This window comes from Balaenoptera acutorostrata, chromosome 1 (assembly GCF_949987535.1).
Source record: "Balaenoptera acutorostrata chromosome 1, mBalAcu1.1, whole genome shotgun sequence".
Taxonomy (NCBI): domain Eukaryota; kingdom Metazoa; phylum Chordata; class Mammalia; order Artiodactyla; family Balaenopteridae; genus Balaenoptera; species Balaenoptera acutorostrata.
Window position 1 is genome coordinate 16866390 of NC_080064.1, and position 17630 is coordinate 16884019.

Below are 17630 nucleotides of genomic sequence, written 5' to 3' on the forward strand. Positions count from 1 at the left end.
GGGACCCCCCAGTCTAGGCCTGAATGGTGTCGTCACCAGGCAAGCTGGCCAGCCCCTTCGCATGGCCTCTGTGCCCTGGGGAAACAGTACTTCCTTTATCTCCCCCTTGGATGGGGTCCCCAGGGCAGAGCTAGGGCTTTGCTTCCTCCCTGGCTCTCCACAGCTCTCAGAATACACATAGTCCATACCTCTCAGTGGGCACTCAAGGCCCGCTGTGATCTGCGCCTCCCTCTTCTTTGCTCCCTGACCCCTCCCCGTGCTTGGAACTCTACTTCCTGACCCCAGGCTGATCAATTCCTGCTTGTCTTTCAAGGCTTCATTAGGACATCAGGAAGCCCTCTCTGATCCTGCCTCTAGGCTCACAGTGGTCTCTGGTCTCCAGATTCTCATCTCCCTGCATTAAAATTGCCCATTTATTTGCCATTTCTTGAAGGCAGGGATGGTAGGTCTTCGGGGAGGGATTTTAAATGACTGAAGAGAACCAGTACATGCCGCAGACTCTGAGTCCAGCTGGGGTTAGTCCTTCTGACTTCCCCAGCCCCGACCTGGCTGACACCGTCCTCCTTCCTAGCACTCTCACTATATCTGGAACCGCACCGAACTCCTGGCCCTCGACCCCTACACCGTGGACTACCTCTTGGGTAAGTGGAGGGGGATGGAGTGGACATCCAGCTGGGTGCCCCAGGGACGAGGTCCCAGGCTGCCCCCCTACTTAGGGACCTTTGCCCTCAGCCTCCAGGACCTGGGAGGGGTGAGGGAGGGGTTCTGGTTCATAGAATTAGACCTGAAATCTGCTGGCTGTGCAGGGTGAATAGCTCCATTGAGCACAAAGGGAAACAAAGCTCAGAGAAAGGAAACGACCTCTGGCTTGCCACACAGCCAGTTAGAATTAAGGCCCAGGTGAGTTTGAACCCTGGCTGGAGCTGGGACTTAAAAAGTCCTAGACTGAGGAGCAAGGGGACCCAGAGCCAGCCCTGCTGTGTTGCCAGGGCAGAAGCCAGCTAGATTGTCGCCAGTGGTCTTGACTGGGGGTTGCCCCCATTTCCCCAGGGAGTGGGAAACAGGTGTGGGGCCTGGGGGCGGCTCCAGGCCAGGTGGAATGAGACCCTGAGTGCCACCATGCAGACATCTGGGTCCTCTTTCCCTTCTGGCTATTGGGCCAAGCAAGTGGTGGCAAAACCTCCTGCAAATCTTTCTCAAGGAACACAGCCCCTGGGTCCTGGGTGTGTCACTGGAAATTATGGGCTTAGAGCTGGGTACCTGGAGGATCCCTCAGATACACACACAGCTCTCTACTTGCCTGGGTCACACAGCACACACCCCATACCCCACACTGGCTGTGTAGAGTCATGCATGTACCCATGGAGCACGAAAGTTCTGTTCATGGATCTTAGAGCCAGAGTGCTGGGTTCAAATCCAGCTCCTACCACCCATGAGCTGTGCAACCTTGGGCAAGTGATTTCTCCTCTCTGTGCCACAGTTTTCTATAAAATAAGGATAATGAATCCTCCGTAAAATGGGGATGACAATAGGGCCTACCTCAGGGTTGTCATGAGGATTAAGTGAGCTAATATATAAGTTACCTGTTGCTGCATAACAAATTATCCCAAAACTTTACAGTTTAAAACAACTGTAAAGTTGTTTTATTTATAATGATTGTTGAACAATTTATTCCTTCACGGTTTCTCTGGGTCAGGAGTTTGGGAGTGATTTAGCTGGGTCTCTCGTGAGGTTGCAGTCATCTGAAGGCTTGTCTGGGGCTGGGGCTTCCGAGGTGGCCCACTCATATGGCTCATAACTTGGTGCAGGCTGTTGGCAGGAGGCCTCAGCTCCTTGCCACGTGAATCTCTCCATTGAGTTGCTTGAGTGTCCTTACAACATGGCGGCTGGCTTCCCCCAGAAATGTAAGAGTATGCAAGGCCGAGGCCACAGTGTGTTATGCCCTGGCCTGGAAGTCACACACCATCATTTCTACAGTGTTCTGTTGGATACAGCGGCTAGCCCTAGTCAGTGAGGGAGGGGCACACACGGGCATGAATTCCAGGAGGGAGGATTATTGGGTACCATCTCAGAGGCTGGCGCCTAAGTGCTTCCAAAGCACATAGGAGAGCGTGTGGCACAGAGTAAGCACTCTGTTAATCGGAGCTCTTGCTTGGCTGCATGCACTCATGGAAGGGCAGGGTGTTCTGGAAGGACATCCAGGGCTGGAAACACCAACCCAGTACTTGTAGAATCTTGTGACATGGGTAAGAAATGGATCACTCTCCTTACTTCACAAGGGAAAAAACCGAGCACAGAACAGAAGGGACAGTGACCCCAACCCTTCTTCTGTTTCACTGCACAGGGCAATGAGCCCTTCAAGCCTGACCTGTAAATGACATGTAAATACACACCCAGGCTGCCTTGTTGAGGCCAGGACACAGTCCTCTGCCATGTCCAGGGCTCTATGGGCTCAGGGTGGGCTGATGGATTGGAATCCCAGGTCTCCCACTTAGCAGCTGAAAATAGCAAGGTACTGAACACCTGAGGCTCAGTCTCCTCCTCTGTGAAATGGACACGGTGGTCCCTCTCACCATGGCGTGACTAAGAAGATGAAAGGAGGAAGCGCGCCCAAAGCCCCTGGCACAAGTCAGGCCCGCAAGAGCCACCCCGATGAGCTTCCATCCCCCCACTTTACCCCCAAGCTGTGTGTGGGGAGCCTGTGCCCCCTGAGACACCCACATCCTCCCGGGTCCTCCTCAGGTCTCTTTGAGCCAGGGGACATGCAGTATGAGCTCAACAGGAACAACGTGACTGACCCTTCACTCTCCGAGATGGTGGAGATGGCCATCAAGATCCTGAGCAAGAACCCCAAAGGCTTCTTCTTGCTGGTGGAAGGTAGGGGTCCAGGGCCTGACTGCAGGGCCACTTCCCTGGGAGCTTCCAGATGGGTTCAGGGGTAGGGCGGTCCAGCTCTCAGAGAGAACTGTCCAGTTTGGGGATGAGCAGGGAGATTCCTTTAGGGAGATGGGTTGTGGAGGGAGGGGGGAAAAGGGGGCGGTGCTGAAGTTCCCAGCCCAACAAGCAGCTCTCCTCTGGGCGTGGAGATGGCACATCTGGCTTACTAGTCCAGGAAGGCTTCCTGAGAGAGGAGGCAAGTTTCTTCCTTTTGGAAATACCTCCCCAAGGCCTGGCTCTGGAGGGATGTGCAGGCCCCTCAGCTTCACTCCTCCCAAAAGACAAATCAGCAGGCCCCAGTAGACAAATGTGCTCTTAGCAGCTGCCTGGCTGGGCCCAAGGACGCCGGCCCAGGGTCCTCCTCTGTAGATGCCCATCGGTCTGCAGGAACCCTCGCAGCTGGACAGCAGACCTCTGATGTTACTGGGCCCGTGTGGGAACAAGGTCAGAGAGGAGAAGGCCCAGGGTGGGCCCTGGTATATCCTGGGGTCCCCTGGGTTGGGAGAGCCAGACCCTTCAGGAGGCAGGGGTGCTGTATGCCGACATTCCTGGGGTTTCCCAGCACTGTTGTGAGGCCCTGGAGTCATTGTCCTGATGCTGCCGCCCACTGGCTCTGTGACCTCTACCTGTACATTTCTGTAAAATGAGGCCAAAAATAGTCCCCCTCTCCAAGAACGGTTATTAGCATCCATTGCGTTCAGAGACATAATGTACTTGGAACAGGGCTCAAAAGAGAATAAATCCTTGATGTTTCTATTATTATCATTATTATGATTACACAGTAGCTAAGTCAATCACAATAGGAAGTGAGAGGAAATGATAAAGTTTCTGGAATCTTCCAAGGTTCTAACAACTATTGTCTTCCATGTTCTAAATGGACCCACACAACGGACGTATTTGCACACATCCTCTCACCACACATACGCACGCGCTCAGGCCCCTCCGCCCTTCAGAGGCCAGCGGGCGCCAGCCCAACTCGGCCGCTTTCTTGCCAAGCCCCGGGGTTCCCACTCAAGCACGGCGGTCTTGGCCTGGCCCTGAACGGGCCTCTGATGCCGAAGAACCAGGCAGGAACCAGTGGTGGTGAGCACGGGCTCCCCCGGGAGCGGTCCTCTTTGTGAGCGGGGCCAAGACTGGGCCCGCCAGACCAGCTGCTCCCAGAGCCACAACAAAGGAGGGACCCACCCTGCCAGCCTGCCGGGCCGTAGTGGTGAGGACCAGGCTAGCAGGAAGGAGGGCGGCCGGGCGCCCAGGCTCAGGACCCTCAGAGTTGGGAGTGTCCACCAGGCATCGTCTTCCTGTTAGAGATGGAAGGTGTTCTCTGAAGTCACACAGCCTTAGCTGTGACCTTTAAGCCAGGCTTAACTCCAGGCCTCCTGTGCTCATCTGGGGGAGGTGGCATGAGGTGCAGGCTTCCCCAGGCCTTTATGGAAGGCTGCCATAGGCACTGCCCAGGCATGGAGGGCTTTTCCCCTTTAGGAGCGTGCTTTACCCTCAGAGGGGATGTATTCAAAGTGGAGATGGAAAAACAGGGCTTTCCAGTGAGTCACACCTGAACTCAAATCCCAGCAGATCCCACCTTGGACACATCACTTCCCACTCCCGGCCTCAGCTGCTCCATCTGTAAACGGGGCTAATCGTACCCATCTCTGCCCACGGTTGTTGTGAAGGGGAAACGAGATGTCAGCTTATGCCTGGCACCTAGCTGCCTGGCACCTAGTAGCCATTCAGGCATGTTGGGTCCCTTCCCTACCTCTCCGAGGTCTTCAGGGACACCGAGCAGCTGAAGAAGCAGTGCTGGGAGCAGAGTGGGGTGGTGGGTCTGCTTTAAACCCTGGCTTTGCACTCTCCATGCGTGGGCCTGTGGTCCAACAACTCGCCTTCTGAGGTGCTGTGAAGGTCGAATGGCTGCGTCAAATGCCTGGTGTGGTGCCTGGCCCAGGGGAGTCCCCTGGCCGTCACGGGATGGGAATTGGGGGTCAGATCTCCTTCCCCGCCCCCTCACTGGAGGCCTTTGCCTTGGTGTCCCAAGGGGGAAGGATTGACCACGGGCACCACGAGGGCAAAGCCAAGCAGGCACTGCACGAGGCGGTGGAGATGGACCGGGCAATCGGGCAGGCAGGCACCATGACCTCCGTGGAAGACACGCTGACCGTTGTCACCGCCGACCACTCCCACGTCTTTACCTTTGGCGGATACACCCCCCGTGGCAACTCTATTTTTGGTAGGTGGGCCTCCATTGGGGTGGGCACTGGGCACTCCCAGGGTCTGCCCTCTGGGAGCAGGAGTCAGGTGGGAGACCTGGCAAGCCCAGGGCCTGGCACATGTGAGACTCAGAATTGGGTAGGGAGGAGAAGTCACTGACAGGTGGGGGAACACAGGATGGGGGATGGAGTGAAGTGATGCCTGGATGGGTGTATGGGTGGCCACCTGGATGATGGATGGGTAGAAAAATGAGAGGGAGGATGGATTAATGGACAGGGGAGAGGAGAGGATGGATGGAAGGATGGACGGACAGACCAACAGATGGGAGGATGTGGGCACAGTGAAAACTGAAGGATGGCTGGTTGGAAAAAAATTGGGTTTGGAAGGTGGCTTCCTTGAAAGGGGACCCAGGGGTTGCCAAGCTGGGGGCTGGGGACTATACTCCAACATGATCCCTGGACCAGTGCCTCCCTGTGCAGGTCTGGCCCCCATGCTGAGTGACACAGACAAGAAGCCTTTCACTGCCATCCTGTACGGCAATGGGCCTGGCTACAAGGTGGTGGGCGGTGAGCGAGAGAATGTCTCCATGGTGGACTACGGTAAGACTGCAAGGCCCAGAGCTGGGAGGGGACAGGGCACCCCCTTAGGGATGAGCTTGGAAACAGTGTAGTCCTGTGGTTAAGGCTGGGGGGGGTGTGTGTCTCAGAATAGCCAGGACTTGAGTCAGAACAACCTTAATTTGAATCCCCTCCTAAAATCTAGCAGCTCTGTGACCTTGGGCACATAACTTAACCTTCCTCAGCTTCCGTTTCCTCCATATCTACCTCCTAAGGTTGTCTGAAGGACTAGATAGATCTGATGAGCTTAGCGTGTTGCCTGGCACATGCAGGTGCTTGCTATGTTACACTGTCGTTTTTACTGGCTGTATAATATTCCAGTGTGTGAGCCTTCCCAGTCTGCTTATCCAATTCCATATTGTTAGATGTTTGTTCATGATGTCCCCAGGGGTCCCTGGGGGCCTAATGGCACAGCCAATGGTAAGAGGCTCTCCTGGGTTGACTCTTCCCTTCTAATCCAGACGGCCCGGATGAGGTCTGGGGGTTGAGAGTGCAGGCTTCTGTGTCAGAACAGACTCAGGCCCAAATCCTGTGGCCTGGTGTGAAATGACTTCCCTGCAGTGAGCCTCAGTTTCCTCTTCTATAAAATGGGGGCATTCAAGCCAACCTGGAAGGGGCACGGGGAAGCTACTGCATAGTGCCAGGCCCCTGGTAGGCTCTCAGCAAGTGCTTCTTCTGGCCCGCAGCTCACGACAACTACCAGGCACAGTCCGCCGTGCCCCTGCGCCACGAGACCCACGGCGGGGAGGACGTAGCCGTCTTCGCCAAGGGCCCCATGGCACACCTGCTGCACGGCGTCCACGAGCAGAACTACATCCCCCACGTGATGGCTTACGCAGCCTGCATCGGTGCCAACCGCGACCACTGTGCCTCCACCAGCTTGTCAGGCAGCCCCTCTCCAGGCCCTCTGCTGTTCCTGCTGGCCCTGCTCCCCCTGGGCATCCTGTTCTGAGGGCCCAGGGCCTGGGCATCGACCAGCCCATGACAGATGGCTGGCCTCCCTCTCCCAGTGCTGCCCACTCCCCGGCAGCCCACACCTCAAGGGGCGGGAGGCAGAGGCCTCCACAGCCTCTGCAGCTGCCAGAAAGGGGACCCAGGAAACCAAAGTCTCTCTGCTGCCCACCTCGCTCCCCTCTGGAAATCTCCACCAGTTGCTGGCCTCCAGCCTCTGCCCCCACCCGCTGCCCCTTTGGCCAACAGGGTCGGTTTCTCTTGGGCAGGCAGAGAACATAGACTGCAGAACTTCTCAAAGCATCTTATTTTTCTAGCAGACGTATTTCTCCAGACCCAGAGGCCTTGGAGCTTCTACGAAACATTCCAGATCTGACCCTCCCACTCCCCTCTCCTTCCCTCTGGAACCCACCAGGCCCTACCAGGCTCATGTCGCTGTCCCCAAGCCCAGTCCTAACTGCAGGGGAGACCAGGTCCTCCTCCTCAGGATGGGGGTTTGCTCACTCACTCATTCCAAGGCCGCCTGGGGCTCCCAGGAAGTCAGCTCCTGGGACTGGCCGTCCAGCCCAGGGTGGCCCAGGCTGGGAAGAGCAGCCTGGCAAAGCAGACACTTCCCAGCTCTGAACACACATGCTCCTCTCTGAAGTGGCTCTCCTGTTTGGAACAGCCAAAAATTTTTCTCTTTTTGATGTTGGTTAAAAGGGAACACAAAACATTTAAATAAAACTTTCCAAATATTTCTGAGGACAGGACTGAGTCTTTGTGGTCAGTGAGGAAGAGACTGAAATAAGATCCTTTCTCTGGGAAGAACTGGACTCGGGGCCCAGGAGCACAGGTGGGGTTGGACGGGGAGAAAGGCGTCTCCTGCTGACCTGGGGACTTCACCGCTCATTACCTGGGCGACTTTGGACAAAGTCCTTTGTGTCTCTGCCTCTCCATTTTCTTATCTGTAAAATGGGAGACAGTCCACTCTGGGGTTGCCATGAGGATTAAAGAAGACTGCCTCTGTGCCCTGAAACCCACGGCAGGAAGGCCTTCAAGGGCCCTGGGACACCCTTGCTGCATGGTGCCCACAAACAACTGCCCACCCTGGCCCATTGTAGCTGTTCCTCCATTCATTCACTCAATAAGCATTGAGTATGAGCCAGGCACTGTACTAGGTCCTAAGAATTTAGTGGTTGCCCTCACAGAGCTTCAGCCTAGATGATTGTGATTTTTCCATTCCTGATTGTCAACCCTGGGTACCAGACTCAAGATTACACCTGATATTGGGGGTATACAGAGTTCCCCAAGTTTGCTCCTCTTTCCTCATTTAGAATCAAAGTCCCAATGATGATACTAATCCTAACAATTAACATTGATCATTTACCATCTGCCAATCTCTGTGCTTGATGCTTGTATGCATTCAGTTCATTTAATCCTCACTAGGAAGTAGGCCTCCATCATCCACATTTATAGATGATGAAGCCAAGGGTGCAGGAGGTGATGTGAGTGCCCAAGGTCCCTCAAGTTGTGGAGCTGGAATTTGATTACAAAGTTCCCATACTTAATGACACCCTTTATTTATTTATAATGCATTTCCAACCTCCTGCCAACCAGGCTCTGAGGCAGCCAGTACTAATGACTCATAACAGGGGCCAGTTAAATATGAACTTGGAAAGATGAGAAATTGTATGTCAGAAGCAGACATCCTTCAAGAATGAAAATGCAGCTGCGCAGATTTCTCTTTGAGTTTCCTAGCAGTCCTGGCAAAAAGGGAAGCACAGCCGAGCTGATGCTGGGATAACAAATTAAACTACATGCCTACATTCTCGCCAGGACAGAGACCTCATCTTCACTGTATATTACAGCATTTTCATTTGTTATTCTCATACCATCTTCATAATTTTTGTCATATCTCTGTACTATCATTTCCTAAACAGTTCTTTTTTTCTTTTTTTAAAATTTATTTTGGCTGCACTGGGTCTTAGTTGGCGGCATGCAGGATCCTTAGTTGTGGCATGTGGACTTCTTAGTTGGGGCATGCAAACTCTTAGTTGCGACATACACGCGGGATCTAGTTCCCTGACCAGGGATCAAACCCACGTCCCCTGCACTGGGAGCACGGAGTCTTTACCCCCTGGACCACCAGGGGAGTCCCCTTAAACACTTCTTTAAATTCACATTTAAGCAGTCTGTTTTTAAAAGTTCGCCAGGGACTTCCCTGGTGGCACAGTGGTTAAGAAACTGCCTGCCAATGCAGGAGACACAGGTTCGAGCCCTGGTCCAGGAAGATCCCACATGCCGTGGAGCAACTAAGCCCGTGCGCCACAACTACTGAGCCTGCGCTCTAGAGCCCGTGAGCCACAACTACTGAGCCTGCGAGCCACAACTACTGAAGCCCGCACGCCTAGAGCCTGTGTTCCGCTGCAATGAGAAGCCTGCGCACCACAACAAAGAGTAGCCCCCGCTCGCCACAACTAGAGAAAGCCCATGTGCAGCAACGAAGACCCAACGCAGCCAAAAATAAATAAACAAAAATTAAAAAAAAAAAAAAGTTCGCCAGTACCACCCAAAATCAATTTACATGTCTCTGGGGTATGCAAACCATACTTAGTGTCTTAGGTTGGGTTTTCCAGAGGCAGACTCTGAGACAAGGATCTGAGTACAAGTAGTTTATAAAAGGAACCCAGAAAGCACCAGGCAGAGTGGGGAAGCCAGCCGGGAAAGGGAAGGATATGTTATTAAGCAGGTTACCATTCTGGACAACTAGGGCTCAGTCCCACTGTGGGCCTCCAGGAGACTGTGTAGAAGATGTATCTCAGAGTTATCCCGCTGTGGGGCGAGGGAGCAGGGGTATTTATTCTCCAGCTCTAATCCCTCATTGGCTAAGCGCTGCTCCCAGGAAAATGAACACCCTGGCCCTTCCAACCCGCCCCTGGAAGGGCTGAGACAAAGCTCCCAAGCATGTGCTAGAACAGTAAATGCTCAAAGGATACAAACAAAACACCATCATATCTGTTAAACTTTGGGATGGGGTTCAAAAGCATGGGCTGTGAGTCAGAGTGATAGGGGTTCCTGTCTCTGCTCCATCGCTTTCTCGTTTCTATGAACTCAGGAGAGTTCTTTAACTCCGCTGATGTTCCATTCCTGCATCTGAATGTACAGTCCCAGCACCATGCTGAACACATACTGAGCCTTTAGGATCCCATGAGAAACAAGGAGCTCCTCCTGCCGTGAGTCCAGGCTGTGGACTGATGTCTGCTTCAAGAATAATCAAGGATGCTCAGGCGCCACTGCTCCAGAGTCTTCCCCATGCCTCCCTCACCCAGGCTGGGCCCCACACCTTCACGTCACTCATCACCCCTTTATTCTAACTGTTGGTGGCTCTGAGTCCTAATCCAGGCCAGGGGTCCAGGCAGAGGTCCCAGCTCCACCCATCCACCTGCAGAACTAGAGGCTAAGGGTGACAGTAAGATGCTTTCTCAGGGAGGAAGACTGAAGCTAAGCTGACAAATCCTCTTCTAGTCATCCAGATAACCCTGTCTTCTGTTAAAGAGAAATCTAGAACTTAACACAGTAAGAGTTTATTTCTATCTCAAACATCTGGTGGTGCCTCTGGTCAGGTGCCTGGGACCCAGGTTCTTTCCACTATGTGGCTCTGCTGTCCTCTAAGTTCCAGATGTTCTATCTAACCAGACGTCTATCTGACCAGCTCATCAATGAGGGGGGTGGGAGGGACCCACTTTTTAACCACTTCTTCCTGGAAGTAACACATGTCCCTTCTACTCACAGTACATTGGTGAGAACTAGTCACATGATCCCATCAAATGCAAAGGAGGCTGGGAAATGTAGTCTTCAGTTGAGTGGCTGTTTCCCACCAACAACTCTAGCAGGTTCTCAACCGCGGCACTACCGGCACTTGGGGTTGGGTGCTTCTCTGTTGTGAGGACTGTCCTGTGCATTGTAGGATGGTTAGCAACATGCCCAGCCCCTCCTCACTAGATTTCTAGGGGACACAATCGCTGCCGCCCACCCCACTCAACAGTGAGAACCTTTGCTCCACAGAAAGGAAGGGGTGTAGGAAGCTTGGGTTGTCTTGTCTCAGCTTCACTTATGCTCAGGGTACCTTCCAACTCACGTGCTCCCCAGATGTCACTGAGTATCTTCACAGTGTTTCAGAACATTGGGAACTTGCACAAAAGATTTGAATTTCTGGCTTTTTTTGAAAAATTGGAAGGTGTGCTGGCACTGCCCCACATTTCTGCAGGGCAGCAGTCAGCTGGAGCTGAGAGATGGCTGCCCATCTTGGGGGTACCTCTCCTGTTTGCTTCAGTCCCCAGGGCTCCCTGTACCCTTATGCAAAGCCCCTCTGGACTGGTGTTACCTGTCTGGTCGTTGTGGAAACTGAGCTTGTGGCCCCTGCCTTATTCTGGGCCAAGCCTGGGAGACAACTGCAAACAGGCCCAAGGCTCTGTCCTCAGGAAGTTCATGCCTCATGGCAGAGACCACCAGAGGGAATCCCAGGGTGGTGTGGAGGCGGGGAACTGTGGGGGCATGGAGGGGGCACCTAACCAGCTGGGGGCACAAGTGGGGTGGGCACAGAGACAGAAGGCAAAGAATGAACTGGGGCTTGACAAGGCGAGGAGGACTGAGGCAGGCATGAGGCTACAGAGGGGGAATTCAGAGGAAACGTTGTGGGAAAGATGGGCAAGAGGGCCTCAAATGCCATTCCAAGAAGCTGGGGGTTGACCTTGAAGACCCTGGGGAGCCATGGAAGACTCTGGAGCTCGGGCGTGAGCATCATTTTTGAAAGATCATCTTGGCTGCCAGCTTTGAGGGCAGCTTTGAGAAGAATTAGAGGCTGGGAGACCAACAAGGAGTCTGCTGCAAGAGGCCAGGCAAGGGAAGCTGGGGTCATGGAGATGAGGAGGAGGAAGCAGTCCCCAAACCTGTGCCTGAGAGTCTCAGTCCTGTTTGTGAAGAAGGAAACTGGACCAGCATGTAAGTGGATAGATTGTCAGCAAACTTACTGCTCTGAGATTGAAGGCAGGAGGGAGCAGGGGACCTACAATGCACCGTACACCCTACTAAGCACCCAAGACATGGCCGTGAAGTTGTAGGATGGTTTGTAGCATCCCCAGATGCTAGACACATCCATATACCCCACCACCATCCTGTGAGCTGGACAATATCATCCCCATTTTACAGATTAGAAAGTTGAGGCTTGGCAGGGCACAGGGACCTGTTCCATGGCTTGTAAGTGACAGCTGCAAGTTGAACCCAGGTCTGCCTGACCCCCAGTCCACCTCCTCCAACCCCCTCCGAGGCGCTAATCTCTCCAAGGAAAACAACCCCAGCCCCATCAGCCACAGAAGCCCTTCAATCAGGTAGTGAGATCCCCAAAGCAGCAGCGTTTATAATTAGCCCTGGTGGCTAACCCCGAGACCTCCCACCAAGATCTAGTACCAGCTGATCTGGGGGTGGGGTGGGGGATTAAGTTCTCAGAAGAGGATTTGGGCTTCCGAGTTCCTGTGTGGCTTCCTGGGGCCTCCTTGTGATGCTGTCTTGATCATGGCTCCAGGCTCTTTTCTGGCTCCTCAGCCATCTGCCCGCAACCTCAGGATGGGGGGCACGCACATGACCCACCAGTCCAGCAGGGGCAGGCGGGGCAGGGGGCCGCCACCGGCCAGTGCTGGCTCTCCCTCCTGCGCACTGGAACCGAGGCTTAGAATCGCTGAGGTGGTGGAAACACTGGCTACAGGCACAGTCGTGAACATTTCCCTGGCGCTCCCTGAGGGCCAGCGCTCTTCCTAGTGCTTCACAGCGCACTTAAATCGTTTATCCGCCCAACCGCTCTCAGAGGGCAGGGACTGTTACTGTCTCTGGTTTACAGATGAGGAAAAGGAAGCAGAGAGAAATTTGGTAACTTATGTGAAGTCCCACAACTAACAGGAGGTGGAGAAGGACGCGAAGGCAGGCAGGGTGGCTGCAGAGTGCGGGACCTAATCATGCACCGGGCAGGATGCGGAGCAGAAAGGAGGAGGCGGGATTGTAACTCTGCAAAGGTTCGAGGGAGCAGGGCTGCCGGCGTCAGTCAGGAGATCCTGACCTCTTGGGCCTGTGCCCTTGTCCCGGTGGGGAGTGCCCAGCAGCCTCGGGCAGAGCCCCTGCCTCCCCCTCCCTCCCCCTTCCTCCCCCTCCCTCCCCCTGCCCAGGCCAGGGCGGGTGGCCCCAGGGTCTCTGAGGTCAGGCTGGGCTTGAACACTCTGGCTGAGGGCCCTGTAATCAGCCTCCTGCCCACTCAGGTGACCTGGTTGGGGAACAGTGGTAGCTAAGAGGCTGTGCCCTGAGGACAGGGGGCTGGGTCAGGATGAGAAGAGGGCTCTGAGGCAGGATATGGACAGGCTCAAGGTGTGATCATTCCCTCATCTCCCAGAGCCCTTCCAGGGCTAAGGCCTGAGCAGCTGCTGCCTGTTCTCAGGGTATGAACAGGTGCTGTCCTGACATCCAACCTCAAGGCAAGATTCAGTGCTGGATGGGCCTTTTGCCCTGATCCCTCCACTCCTGAGGGATCTCCTGGGGACAGACCTCTTTCCATTGTCGCCCAGACAAAGCTCAGGGCTGGAGTTGGCTTCTGCAGGCCAGGGAGGAAGGTAACCCAGAGAGGGTCAGAGACCAAGTTGAAGTCACACAGTAAAACGGGCAGAGGAGCCCAGCTTCCACCTCTGGCAAAGGGTTCTCCCAGTCTCCTGACCCTGGGTCCAGCCAGCTCAGGGTCAGCCGTGCCTTGGGACTGTGGGTGCCAGTGAGAGAGGAGCCCAGTGCCTGCCTCACGCTGGCATTTCAGCACCCCCCTCCCCACCAACCATCTCTTTCCACCCTCTTAGGTAGGGCACTGGCACTGGCCCCATTTTACAAATAAGAAAACCAAGGTCCAGAGAGTGACTGGGGGCCCTGCTGTAGCTGGTGGGCAGGGAGGACTTGTCTGAGGAGGTGACATTTGGTTTGAGACACAGTCGGTAAGAAGGTGGCCTTTCAAAGAGCTGGAGGAAAGATTATTCCAAGTAGAATAAAGCAAGTGCAAAGACCCTGGGGCAGGAATACTCTTAATATGTTTGAGGGACAGAAATAACCAATGTGGCTGGAGCCCAGAGAAAGGGAAGACAGTGGATGGGATGAGGGGGAGTGGTGGACGGGAGCTGCATCGCGTGGGGCACGATAGGCACCTGCATCTTCTTCTGTCACACGGGAAGGTTAGACGCAGGGAGCGACACAGTCCAGCTTATGGAAAGATTGCTCTGGCTGCCATGCAGGGATCAGGAACGCCAGGAGCAGATGCCGGAGGGCAGTCTGGAGGATTTTCTGTTGCTGGGGGTGGAGGTGGTGATGGCTTGGACCAGCTAAGTGTGGTGGGAAGGGGCTTCATCCCAGACACGTTTGGGAGTTAAAGCCAGCCGGGCTTGCTGACGGGCTGAATGCAGGGAGAGGAGGAAACAGCGGAAGCAGGGATGCACCTTCAGTTTGGGGTCTGAGCACCTGGGTGGAATGCCATTTATGCATACGGGGGAGCAGATTTGGGGAGAAAATGAGAGTTGGTTTGGATCACGTTAGCTTGGAGATGCCCATTGGACTTTGGAGTGGACATGCTGGTAAGTAGTTGGGGAAGAGTCTGGAGTTCAGGCGAAGAGCCCAGGCCAGAGATAGGAGGATGAGCGTCACAATGGCATTTAAAGCTATGGGGGAGGGAGAGGATGAAACATGCCCAAGATCACAGAGAGCCAGTGGCCAGGATTTGAACTGGGCTCTGTCAGACTCCAAAACCCATGGGAGCTCTTTCCACTCCATCAGGCAGTCACCTGGGAGAGGGGAACAGAGGGGGCTTTGTCAGAGGTGTGGGCGGGGGCTATAAGACTTGGGGATGGGGGCAAGAAGAAGCCCCTGAAAATGACTTTGGGAACAACTGAGATCCTTCCAGCCTGGGCTGCCCACCCCACAACCACAGCCTGCCCAGCTGGCGGAGCCCTGGTCGAGCATGGAGTCCTGACCCCTGCCCATTGTACAGATGGAGAAACTGAGGTCCAGAGGAGGGCAGGGCTGGACGCTAGGTCTTCTGCCTGCCAACCCTGGCTTCTCCACCAGCCTCTAAGGAGGGCTCCTGTCTGAACCGACTCAATGGTTGAGTTGCAGCCACCCAACAATGACAGTCCTGAAGGGGGTGGATGTTTCTCTTGAGGTCCTCAGAGAGAACTGGGGCCTGGGGCCTTCCCTCCTGGGCTCCCCCCCAGGGCAATGTTTGCCCCAGTTTAGCCAGCCCCGGCCTCAGGACCCTTCCAGGTCTCTGGCAGGGCAGCCTCGAGTCTGGCACCAGTTGTGGCTCCTGCCCCGTGGCCAGGATCGAGCCCCTCCCCGGCCCCTGCCCAGACCACCCAGCGCCAGGGCCTGGTGGAGCCCAGTGGGGCTGGCGGGCAGTGTTCCCAGGCCGGCCAGTCGCGGTCTGGCTCCGCCCAAGGGGCTGTGGCCTGGGAACCACTAGCTGTCTCCTTGGGGAAGCGGCTGGGACCTCCAGAACAAACAGGGAAACCACAGGCCTGCGCCCCACCTGAGGAGGGGGGCTACCTCTGGCCTCGTCAGCAAACGCCAGTGGGGAAGAAGCATCAGCTGGGGGTCTTGGAGCCCCTGGGTGGGGTGGGGCGTGTCTCCTCCGCCTCAGGCCGGGAACAAAGCCTCGGAATCAGACAGATCTAGGTTTATATCCAGACTCTGCCACATCCTAGCTGAGTGGCCTTGGACAAGTGACTTCGCTGCCCTGTGCCTCAGTTTCCCCTTCTGCAAAAACAGCCCCAGTAGCCCCTGCCTCCCAGAGCTGTAGTCACATGACCTGGAGTCCACTGCGTGGAAAGCACCCGGCTCAGAGCCTCGTGCACAGTAGGTCCTGGAAGGACATTAGTCCCTGACCCATCGCTGGCTCAGTGGGAGCCAGAACAATCCTGGGGGATTCCTGGGCCTGGCAGGGCAGGCTGGGACAACCTCGCTGATTCAGAGCAGTGGGCAGGGGGGGGCATGGGGGAGCAGCTGACTCCACTAAAAGCCGCAATTAGAGCTCAATTTACAGAGACGCTGTTAGTTCTTCCCAGGGCAGATGTGATTATAGGCTCCGAGCTAACCCGTTACTAACAGGATGACACACAGAGGGCCCCGTCCAGGCCGTGGCAGGACGTCCAGCCCCGCCCCCTCGCTGTACAACTGGGGAAACCAGGCCCGAGCAGGAGGGACCAGCTCCAGCTCACACTGCAGGTTGGGGGGCCAGGCCCAAGCCCTGCCACCGGATGGCCGCTCCAAGCTCTGTCCCCAACTTTAACTTTTCTCTGAAGGATTTCTTGCTGATCTAGAAGCCAGAGGCACCTTGAAGGAGCCGACATGCCTTGAAAAAGAGGGATGGGGGCCAAGATGGCTGAAGCACCGAGAGGAAGCGGGCCTATCGGGATGGCTCAGTGTGACACTGGCCATGGGGCCTGGGCCTTGGGGCCAGCCACTCCCTGCCCAACCCACAGGGGCCTCAAATTGATACTGATAATATGGGGCTTCCCTGGTCGCGCAGTGGTTAAGAATCCGCCTGCCAATGCAGGGGACATGGGTTCGAGCCCTGGTCCGGGAAGGTCTCACATACCGCGGAGCAACTAAGCCCATGCGCCACAACTACTGAGCCTGCACTCTAGAGCCCAAGAGCCACAACTACTGAGCCCACGAGCCACAACTACTGAAGCCTGGGTGCCTAGAGCCCGTGCTCCGCAACAAAGAGAAGCCACCGCAGTTTGAGAAGCCCGCGCACCGCAAAGAAGAGTAGCCCCCACTCGCCGCAACTAGAGGAAGCCCGCGTGCAGCAACGAAGACCCAACGCAGCCAAAAATAAATAAAATAAATAAAAATTTAAAAAATGATACTGATAATAATAATAACAACAATAATCATGGTGGCTTTCCCTCTGAATCTCTCTCACCGAGGGCTGGCATCATCTCGTACCCTTCACAGTAGCCCAGGAGGGAGCTGTTAGAGTTATCCCCATTGTAGGGATGGGGAAACTGAGGTTCAAAGTGGTCAGTGACTTGCCCAAGGTCACACGGGGAGCCAGTGGCAGGGCCAGCACTGGAACTGGTATGTTCCTACTGAGACCAGAAGAGATGCTGCAGTCCTTTATCACCTGGCCTGGAGCCTGGTCATCCCAGAGAATGGCGGCAGTGAGGGAGGGATCAGCAAGTGAATAAATGAATGAATGTATGAATGAATGAACAAAAAGGCTGTTTAAGGGACTCTGTCCTGGGGGAGGTGTGGGAGAACCACAGGCCTCTCCCTAGTTGGCCCCTTCAGGAAGACCCCTGAGATCAATGCACTTCAGGAAAAGATCCAAATCTTACCTCCCCAGAAACAAGTGTCCTCAAGTTTCTGGGTCCCAGGAATCTCCCAACTGTCCAAATGTCTCCCTAAGGAGCACTGATCAGCACCTCTTTGGCCTGCTCCCCTACCTTAGTCCCAAAAAGCCCCCAATGCCAGAAGCCAGAGGTCACCCTGCCCGAGTTCCCAGCCCCGACCTGCATGCTTGCCCAGGCTGGACTTCGAGTTGGGATTGGGGTCTGGGGTGAGGGTGGGGTAGGAGAAAAGCTGGCATCATCTCTCTATGCCCTCTGCCCTGCTCCTCCCCCTCCACAGCTCACTTTGGGGAGCCCCTGGGGTGAGGGCGGTGCACATTCCCGTTGGATCCAAGGAGCTTGGGAGGGGCAGGTAGGGTGCTGGAGCCCCTGCTGGCCAGGCACCACCCCACTGCTGTGGGCATGGGTTGGGAGAATTCTTCATTCATTCAACAAATATTTATGAAGCCCTTACTGTGTGCCAGGCCCTGGATGAGGCACCGGGGCTCAGGAGAGACCCTCCCTTCTCATGTCT

The 17630-nt window shown here is 55.2% G+C and overlaps 1 protein-coding gene across 2 annotated transcripts in view; it reads left to right on the forward strand.

Moving 5' to 3' along the window:
- Positions 1-7457, forward strand: part of ALPL (alkaline phosphatase, biomineralization associated) — a 60458-nt gene extending 53001 nt beyond the window's left edge. For both annotated transcript variants that reach the window (XM_057536074.1, XM_057536078.1), the window contains exons 8-12: positions 572-641; positions 2743-2877; positions 4970-5161; positions 5622-5741; positions 6446-7457. In XM_057536074.1, the coding sequence (XP_057392057.1) occupies positions 572-641; positions 2743-2877; positions 4970-5161; positions 5622-5741; positions 6446-6711 (783 nt within the window). In that variant the 3' untranslated portion in view covers positions 6712-7457. The remainder of the gene's footprint in view (positions 1-571; positions 642-2742; positions 2878-4969; positions 5162-5621; positions 5742-6445) is intronic.
- The last annotated feature ends 10173 nt before the right edge of the window (positions 7458-17630 follow it).